The following is a 10017-nucleotide window of genomic DNA, read 5'->3' on the forward strand; positions in this document are numbered from 1 at the left end:
TTGCGCAAAGCTTAGATTAACTTAATAATATCATATTCATTGGTTAAAATTTTATAAAAGGTATATTTCCTTCCGGCTGTTCGAATACATTGCAGGATTTTATATTGCGAATCTCAAATATCCGAAATTAATTTTCATCAGGCCTTAATTTATATTTCCATATTTATATGAAAAACTACGGAAACATGCCCAGTAGCCGAAAGTTTGACCATGTTTACATTGCCTATATATTTACAGGTTCAATTCTACAGAAAATCTCACAACTATGGAGAAGCGCTTGATTTTGATTTCCACGGTTTTGTTCCTAACAAAAACGACCGTAACGTCGTGGTGTACATTGTCTGGGGCTTAAATGAGCGGGACATGTCGACCTGCCATTTTTCAGAGAGTCGGTGTATAGGCGAAGAAAGTATGGATTCATCGTTCAATCCAAACACCCAAGAGGCACAGATTGCCCTAAAGGTAATCAAAATGATACATGACAAAAACGTCTGTCGAAAATGCCAGAGCGATAATTCGCCGAAAGACTGTCACATGAATGGAATATGCTTTATGATTTTACAATTCGATAGTGTATTGTACTAATTGTTAGTATACTTATATAATGACTGATCTGTTTAATTTATGTTACATTATTTAAACGTGCAAATGATAAACAAAACACGATGCCTATTGTATTCAAGGTCCTTTTAATACCAAAAAATCACTGAAATATTTCTACTTCTTTTCGGTCTCAACGTTCAGTTATTTGTTTTAACGAACAGTTCATTAAATGTAAACGCCGTTTCTTATGTAATATGTCATTTCAGAACTTCTGTGATAAGATCCACAACTTTTCTGACTCTGAAATTGACCATTTCAAAGTTCGCCGTGACTTCACAACAAAAGAACCAGAAATAACGTGCTTTGCACGAGACCTCGACCAGTTTTTACGGGTAATATTTCGATATACGTCTTTTCAAGAACATTTCACACTTATATACGTCTTTTCAAGAACATTTCACACTTGTATTTTTAAGGTCATTTGGAATCACACTTTGCGTGATAAAACAATTACATTTATCAATAACGGTGTGTCATTAAGGATTAGTTAATAATTGATTCCGTATTTGAATTTGTTTGTACTTTGGTTTGAAGATGATACTGTGTTTGAATCAGCTGATGATATACGATACGCTTTTAACCTGTATTTACAATATTGTTATCAAATTTAACTTTTGTCAATACTACTTAAACAAAACAACATTTTGCCTTCTAATCAATTGCAAACATTTCGCTCTTCTGACTGATCCACAAATGGGTATTTTCAATAAAGGATTACATGTATACTATTTTTGTGAGTTTTGGGGATACGCAAATAATGAAAATTTGGAAAGAGTGCAACTTGAATTTTGAAATGTACTGTCGAACCCCGTTGGCTCGAACTCTCAGGGACCGGCGAAAATACTTCGAGCGTCGGAAAATTCGAGCCAAGCGGGATCGTTAACCTTCAGTATAAAGAAATCGGTCCTCTAAATCAAGTTCGAGCCAACGAGGAATTCGAGCCAAGCAAGTTCGAGCCAACGGGTTTCGACTGTAAAACATTTCATTAAAGCACAGCTCATTCTTTTGAATCGTTTACGGTAAAACAGTTGGTATTGCATGTTGTCATTATTTCAGGAGGAGTCATCTGATTCAAAAGAGAGTCTTGCACTTCCCTGGTCTTACAGAAAAGCCATCACATTTATGCAAGCCCGTAGTCTGACTTACAACACGCTCAAGTTAAATGCATCATTTCCGAATGTACTAGAGGTAAGAACATGTGCAATGTGTTTAATAAGTATTGTTTACATATGTATTAAGACGACGTTAGTTTATTTTGTACCTATATCATGCACCACATAAAATGTTTGAAGTTGTTTTACATTTATGGTAAACCTTTCCTACTAATAGCACGTTTGATGAACTAACGTTATAATGAAAAATATACCTCTTTCAGGATAAATAAATTTGTCAAAACTTTCACTAGCTACTAAGCAAGAGTTGTCTAATACGACTCGTAAATTAATTAGTGCGAAATATAATGCTTTAAAAACTTAATGTATGTTTACAGATCCCAATCTCGTATTGGCTGAACGACCGCTACACCTTTAAAAACAAGACGACGTTCGACCGCTACCAGAGCTTGATTGGGGAAGGCGTGAGTCCTTATTCAACGCCCATGAAGACAGACTTTAGTAAGTTACCATAAACACTGATATACTTTAGAAACGAGTACTTACACTTCGGAAAAATAGAACATTAATCACAAGAAATTGAATGCACAGCAAGTTTAGTTTATCAAAACAAGTGTATATGTATCGCGTATTTCTAAATATGGTAAAAATGCTTAGAAAAATCTTCAAAACATATTATCACTCAAAGTCACGAAGCTATAAGTGGCATTTTATTTCCATTTCAAGTATTGAAAGTGTATAAACGTAAATGAATTGAATAATTACTAATTAAAGCTTAGAAGCTTTCCTATAAGAATTTGGCGTCCTTGACAGTTTTTGTAATCTTGCACTTGCTAACATTTTCCAATACCGGTTAAACGAATTTACGACATTTAACACGTTTAATTTATCCTCTGAGGGGTAGTTAATTGTGATTAACTGTTGAAAAACAATATTTGTCAATAAATCAATTGCTATGTGTTTTGAAAGATTTCCTGGTTTTTAAATAAGGTTGATGCGAGATATTACTTATATTTCATAGGTAATGATGGGCAATGTCCATATCGCCACACTTTTATTAGATTAACTTTGTTTCCTGTAGGTGTCTTTTATGGAAACCGTATTGTTTACCTCGGTATACAAGTAAACCTGACCTTGGGACGTTTCTCCTCCGGTTATGTTGAGGGCAAACCAGTCATGGAACGATGGGAAGCATTCGTTAAAGAAGAGGTAATTTATCTAATTACACATTTGAAACTATAGTGTCAAGCTGATGCTGAACTGATACCTGTTTGATTCATCCTACAGATAGGCAAGGACGGTATGTCGACGTGGTCCTATTGGATATTCAAAAGGCTTTTGATACAATAAATCACTTAAAGTTATAGATTAAATTAAAGGCCTTGTGCCTCACTGGGTTGTCTATTAATTGGTTTACTTCCTATCTGTCTCATAGAATTCAGTTAGTTGAAGAAAAACATCATCTATTATTTCTTGCGATGTGGTGCACAAAGGGTCAATTTTAGGTACATTCCTTTTTTTGACATGTCTGCTGTCATCCCGTTGTTGTTCCGATATACGGACGTCTCAACAATGCTTGTCTCAGGTAAAAGTAAAATGAAATTATTTCAACAAATCACCGGAACAATGACAATCAGTGGCTTATATGCAATAAGCTTTCCATGCACCTTGGAAAGACTGAGTCTATTCTATTAGGGTCCCAACAACGGTTAAAATTCCAGTCCAAACTTGATAGAAAAATTAAATGGTCACTATATTGAATCAATGACTTCAGCTAAATGTTTGGAGTAACCTTTGATCAAAATTTATCCTTTGAGTTTGTCTTAAGGTCTATAATTAGAAAATCAAATTAAATTCATGTATCGTTAAAGTGGATTCCTCGCCATACAAACAGAGACACTTCTGGTTACTTCCCTTATTCAATTCACTTTGACTATACATCATTGTTTTGGTTTAAAAGTTTGATTCAAAATTTAAGGAATAAATTGCAGGTATACATTTGTTTTTAACTTACATCTTAGGTCTCATATTGGTAATGAGCAGTGATTGCCAGTTGTAAGTAGGATGAAATAAATTTAGCAATTTCATGTATTTGAAATCGATTCCAAACTTTCCATTTTCTATATAATGGATAAGTTTACACCCATCAGTGAAATTGACAAATATCCTACCAGATTCAGAGTTAAGATCGATGGTACAAATTATTAAATATCTGAATGTTAGAGGTTTGCCATTCCTTAGGTAAAAAAAATCGGGATCTTTTATTTTTTGCCATTCATGGATGGAACCAAAACTATTTCTTCTTTTAAATTTAATGCCAACGAAAACCTTTTAAGTAATTATTGTGTGAAATGTATTTGCATTTCTCTTAATGATATTTTTTATTAAGTTTCAAGTAGATCACTTTTTGGCATTCGTATAGGTTAATATTTGAATTACATGCGATGTACATGTAGTTTGTCAAATCAATCCTAATATAAGACTGTATTTTTAAAAAATACAGATATTTCTGAAAAGTTGTGTTTTATTTTACTTAAATAGTTACTTTATTTACTGTCATTGTCAAAGTAACATATTATTTCATCATTTCAGCCAGTTATTTATTTATATATTTATGTAAAACTCAATGTCTTTCATTGAAAACCCTATTGTGATGATTCAATGTTTTGTTTGAAAGTATTACTCCCATGTCAAACACTACTATATTGTAAGGACCATAGAGGGAATAAAAGTTTTATTTGAACATTTTTTGTATGGTAGCATTAACGTAATTTTAATGTTGATTCACGAGGCTTAATGTATTCATATATATTGTTTTACAACTGTTTGACTTCATTTTAAATTACCATGTATTACTAAAGTGTAAATGTTATGTTGAAAATGATTCTATCTGTCTAGCTTTGTAAGCAAAGTAGCAAAACATCTAACAAAGACCCTGTTTAAAGGCACAATGCTCAGGACCAAACACACAATGTTCGAGAGGCATCCAACACACGAACGAAAAAATAAATACAGACTAACAAATGCATTAACATATATGTATAAGTATCCATAAAGGTTCGGGTCATCGCATCGGGACGCTCAGCGAACCGGTACTAGCAGTTCTATATTTGACTGAACGTTTGATTTAAGTGATAGATGTTTAGATTAACCTTGGCATTTAACAACTTGTATTTTAATAGATGAAGAATATGCCTCCCGGTTTGCAAAATGGATTTCAACTTACGAAAGATTACTGGCATTCCCTATCTGTGCAGAAGGTATGTTGTATGTAATATACTTAAAATATACTGGCATTCCATCCTCTTCAAAGAATGCGTATTGGATATATAACTTGATATTGTGATAATCAGGTTTATTTTTCGTTTACAGACAATATCGGATAATGCCATATTTGGAATCGTTCTGGGAATCGTTCTTGCACTTCCAATTTTGACGGTAGCAACACAGAATATCGTCATCGGCGTCTGTGCCACGTTTTCCATGTGTTGCAGTACAATATGCGTTATTGGCATAATTCCGCTGATAGGCTGGAAACTAGGTGTAAGTTGAATGGGTATATTCATTATTTCAAATGCTAGCATTAAGTATCAAACATGTGAACACACAAAACTCGATTTGCTTGATTTAGATTTATTTTAGATACTGTTCGTTTTTTTCACGAATCGGTATTATATGAATATTCAGTAAGCGATATATGCAATGTTTAAACATGTCTAAGTTTTATACAATTCTTGTTGAATTCTATTTTTTCAGATTCTCGAATCCTTGAACATGTGTATGGTTGTTGGTTTGACTGTCGACTATGTCGTACATCTTGCGGAAGGATACCACACGTCACAAAAAGCAGACCGGAAGTCACGTGTTCAAGACATGCTCGAAGTCATGGGCATTTCCGTTTTTTCAGGCGCTTGCACAACGCTTGGAGCCAGCGTTTTTATGTTCTTTGCTCAAATCCAGTTCATCGTTCGCTTCGGAATATTTTTGTTTTGTACAATCGGGTTTTCTTTGTTATTTTCACTTGGACTATTTTCCACAATAATGGGCATTATGGGGCCGAGCGGAAACACCGGTGATATTAAAATGTTTTATAGAAAAGTGAAAGAAACATTCAGAAAATGCTGTTGTTGAAAATATGACGTAAGCAAACATTTGAGTCTGTATTACTCATTTAATAGTCCCGGTTTTTACGCTAGATTGTGTATTGTTGTTTTGTTTTGATAGATGTGCTGTTAAAAGAATTATAAATAAATGAAGTTAAATACATGTTCATTATTTAGTGTTGTGTTTAACATTTCGATTGCTTTCGAGATTGTGAAGCGATGGCATATCAAACTATTTATAAATACTCTTTGTTTGTGATAATTCCGAAATTTTCTTTCACATAAACAAATCAGTCACCTGAAGCAACAGCATTTCATTTTGATATACAGTGTTTTGGAAATCGTAGTTAGGCAATATCAAACTCCGTTAGGACTGATGATAATTAGGATTGTAAACAAGTAGGAAATTATTTTAAGCGTTAATATGTTTTAGCTAAAGAGATATTGAAGAATGTTGCACCCTTTCCTTTCTGGTGGCATCCCTCTGCCCTCATTGCGACCACCATAGGCACCGTACTATCTTCATATATATTTTAATGCTTAAGCTTGTTAAAGACATCTTTTGTTTTGATTAAAACTTGTAAGAAGATTATAAATGCATTCAAACATTACATAGTTGGCCCTTGAAACCTAACAACATTTTAATGAAACATAATTCTCAATATTTTTTGTCAAATTCATAATGTTTTTTCTTAAAGCCTGATACAATTGGCCCTTTTCCCCTTAGCACCCTGTCCATTTCCTGTAGCATTTTTCCGAAGCACCCTGCCCTTTTTAAAACCTTTCTTATACCCTACGTGTTGTCAATGATGATATAGTATACTTAGTACACTATTCTAACGGATATGTGTCAAACGTTTTCACTTAAAGAATACGGTTAATATGACGGAAATGATTCAATATTTGGTGTTGTTGAGTGCTCTTATAAACCCAATATATATATCTAAAATATCAAGTATAGAACATTATTGAAGATTATTGAAGACGAAGGTTAGAAATAAAGATAATTTTATTTACAATGAAGTAAACAACAATAAAAGAAAACAAGAAAACAACTTGTTCCCGTCGGCAGCATGATCGATCTCTGGTTCTCTGACTTTCTAGGCAAGGTCCTTACCTCAGCGCTACATGAAGATACATTTGAACGGTTGTTCTATAACATAATACACACAATAAATAATGGGCATTGTCACAATTGCAACAACAGTTGTCAACATATCATATAATATTTCTTCGTTGTAATATCTACAAACTCCTATTTTCTGTGTATTTAAATTCCCTAAACCAGGAAGTAAATGCATTGTTCAATAAATATAAGAACACTTCTACCTCTTATAAAAGCTGCAATACGATTTGATCTTTTATATACAGTCTTAAGTACATGTTGCAATGAGAATCATCCCTAACCTTTAAATTTTGAGGTGCATCTATATTGTGTTTAAGGATGCAGGTCTAAATATATACGTGCAACATCTCTCCTTATGAGATAGAGACGCACCTCTATGTTATTATTTAGATCTGCACCTCTTAATATAGAGATGCACTTTTTATTTCATTAATAAGATCTGTACTCCTTAAAGATGCACTCTTGCTCCCAAACATGATTTACCACAATTAATCCATTTTTTAATATACCAAAATGATGAATAAATGCCGAAAACAATGGTTCTTATGAAGAATACCGAGTATAATTTGTAATTAAGGTGTGGAAAACACGGTATTTCTACCTTATGCGATGATAGTAGATTACAGTAAGCATTTAAGCACTCACCAATTATTTAATATTTTTGCGTGTTAAGCTATTTAATACACGGTTAATATTGTGTTATCAGTTTTTTTTCCATAATTGCATTATTTAGTAAGTATTTAAAGGTTTATCACTCAAAACCTATGTTTGTTATACAAGTGTAAGTATTGATTTTGAATAAGAGTGCCACTTTAATAAAGAGGTGCACCTCTTACCTGAATAGAGGTGAACCTCAATACTAAGGGTGCACCTTGAGTTTATAGAGATCAACCATAAGATGGGGACTTTTGACCCAAATGGTACGCCATACTTTAAAGTTAATCTTTTATTTCCCTCTGATTAAAGTGTCACAAATGAACTGAGGGAACTTATAAACATTGTATTCAACTGATACACATCACGTAAGTTGTATTGTAAAAGATAAATAAGTTCGAATATATTTCGTTCGGAAGCGAACAGTATATTTATAATGTAGCAATTATGAAGTTTGATTGCGATTGTGATTAACACTAAAGACATGTAAAACATCGCCAACGCCATTTGAAACGACTTACACGGTAGTTTTAGTCCCATACCGGTTTCACCGGAGGGGTTTTAAGGCTTACCCTCCGTCCCTCCTTCTGTCCATCCGTCCATAAAAATATCGTTCCTGCGATAACTCAAAAGGTATCAAAGCTAGATTAATGAAACTTAGTATGTGGAAAGAGGGCAACATGAAGATTATGTACATAAGTTTATTTCTTTCGTCAGGCAAAGAAATGCAGAGTTATGGCCCTTTACCTATTAAAACATAGCTGTTGACTGAAACAAAATCTCGGTCCTGAGATAACTAAAAAAAGTATCCAAGCTTGGTTTATGAAACTTGTATGTGGAAAGAGGGCAGTGTGGAAATTATGCGCGTTAGATTTTTTTCGTCAGACAAGGTAATGCTCAGTGTGTGGATAGAGGGCAATACGTCAAAAGTAGTGATGGGTGATCTGGTAGGTTTTACGGCTAAAACTGTGCATTATAATGGATAAAGTTTCCTGTAAATGCTATTAGTTCACTATCACATGGGCTGGTTTATCCTGGGGTAACTAAATGATGCTTCCAAATGATCCAAACGGACCAGCAACTGAATAAATACACTGTCAACAAAAACATGTGGCTATCAACTTATAGGGATCGCGGGATTATTACGATAGAGGTTATTTTGGACATGTTTTCACATTATTTGAGTGATGGAGGCGATTTAAAACTAAACCTTACCCTTTACGTTATTCCAAAATCTAATCCCCAAAGTATGAGTAAGTGTGAACTGCTAAATTATTTGAAGCCTCACGTCTTTAGAGCGCGTTATCGCTTCAATTTCTCTCCATTTTTCAGGATTTACTTTAGGGGGATTCAACTTCGTGACGTTTCTGGCACGAGGTACTTATCTGCCAAATCATTCTGCTTTATGTCTGTCTTTGTCTTGTCAATGATTTTGTCAGTCAAACTGACCAAAGGTCCCTAAATTGATGAGAATTATGCTTCGCTCAATGACAACTGCGGAATTGTCCTCAAATATATCAGCCGCAGTAACGTGTTGGCTGCAGCTGGCCTGGTCAGCGACATCAGGCGTTGACATTGAGGACGACTCGTCTTCACTCTCATCGCATGGTTCATGTTTGAATTCGATCTACGTCTGACTTCAAATGAACAAAGTTTTGAATCAGCTCTTGCATAAATTCACTTTGCCCCTGTTAGCCCTTCGAAATGGCCATCAAATCATTCTGTGGTGCTCGAAAATTATCCCGTTTAGGCATGTCCGAACTGTCTTCTTGAGTTCAGGGTATATCTGTTTCAGTTGGACAAATTTCTTGTGATCTTATTTTTTGCAAAATTCCACCATTGCTGTCCAGTACGATACATTGTTTATGTCCGAGTGTCTGATTAAATAGTACAATAATTGCAAATAAGACTATTATAATTCACGAATAAAATTAAATGAATCCAATATATCACTTATTTATATATCATCTATCAGTTAGCACTCTACAGTAAGTATAATATTGATGTGTACTCAGCAAGGGCTAGAACGCAGTTGACCAGTAGGGTTGCTGACGCATATCACACGGGGACCATCGCGTGACTTAGTTCTGAAGGAGAATGTAGTTTCCATTGTAGTCTTAATAAATATTTGTCGGTAAAAAGAACTTCCAGCCTGCCCTCCGTATTATTTAACCTCTGTTTAAGTATTTTTTTCCGAGAAGTCACAGGTAAAACAACGACCAGCATTTTGGTATTTAATTGTGGGATAAACGATAACAGAATATTTTTTAAGAAACTTTAATGTACAACATACATACGACATCATTCAGGAGCAGTAACAATAAATTATTCAACTATGTCAAGATGAAATTGCTGAAAATATGTTGTTGTTGTTTTTTTGTTGTTGTTTTTTTAAAGTGTTGAAAAAAAGTCCAGAATT

The 10017-nt window shown here is 34.1% G+C and overlaps 1 protein-coding gene across 1 annotated transcript; it reads left to right on the forward strand.

Moving 5' to 3' along the window:
• The first annotated feature begins 283 nt into the window (after window positions 1-283).
• LOC128207131 (protein dispatched homolog 1-like) lies at window positions 284-5971 on the forward strand. Its single transcript, XM_052909897.1, has 8 exons — window positions 284-462; window positions 810-935; window positions 1660-1791; window positions 2093-2216; window positions 2797-2924; window positions 4898-4975; window positions 5088-5258; window positions 5472-5971. Exons 1-8 carry the CDS (start codon window positions 364-366, stop codon window positions 5844-5846), a joined length of 1233 nt encoding a protein of 410 aa, XP_052765857.1. The 5' UTR covers window positions 284-363; the 3' UTR covers window positions 5847-5971.
• Window positions 5972-10017: the final 4046 nt, after the last annotated feature.

This window comes from Mya arenaria, chromosome 11, assembly GCF_026914265.1.
Source record: "Mya arenaria isolate MELC-2E11 chromosome 11, ASM2691426v1".
Classification (NCBI taxonomy): Eukaryota; Metazoa; Mollusca; class Bivalvia; order Myida; family Myidae; genus Mya; species Mya arenaria.

Coding starts and splice junctions, on each gene's coding strand:
- LOC128207131 (XM_052909897.1), top strand. CDS start 364: ATGTCGACCTGCCATTTTTCAGAGAGTCGGTGTATAGGCGAAGAAAGT. Junction 463..809: donor AGGCACAGATTGCCCTAAAG/GTAATCAAAATG, acceptor ATGTCATTTCAG/AACTTCTGTGATAAGATCCA. Junction 4,976..5,087: donor ATTCCCTATCTGTGCAGAAG/GTATGTTGTATG, acceptor TTTCGTTTACAG/ACAATATCGGATAATGCCAT.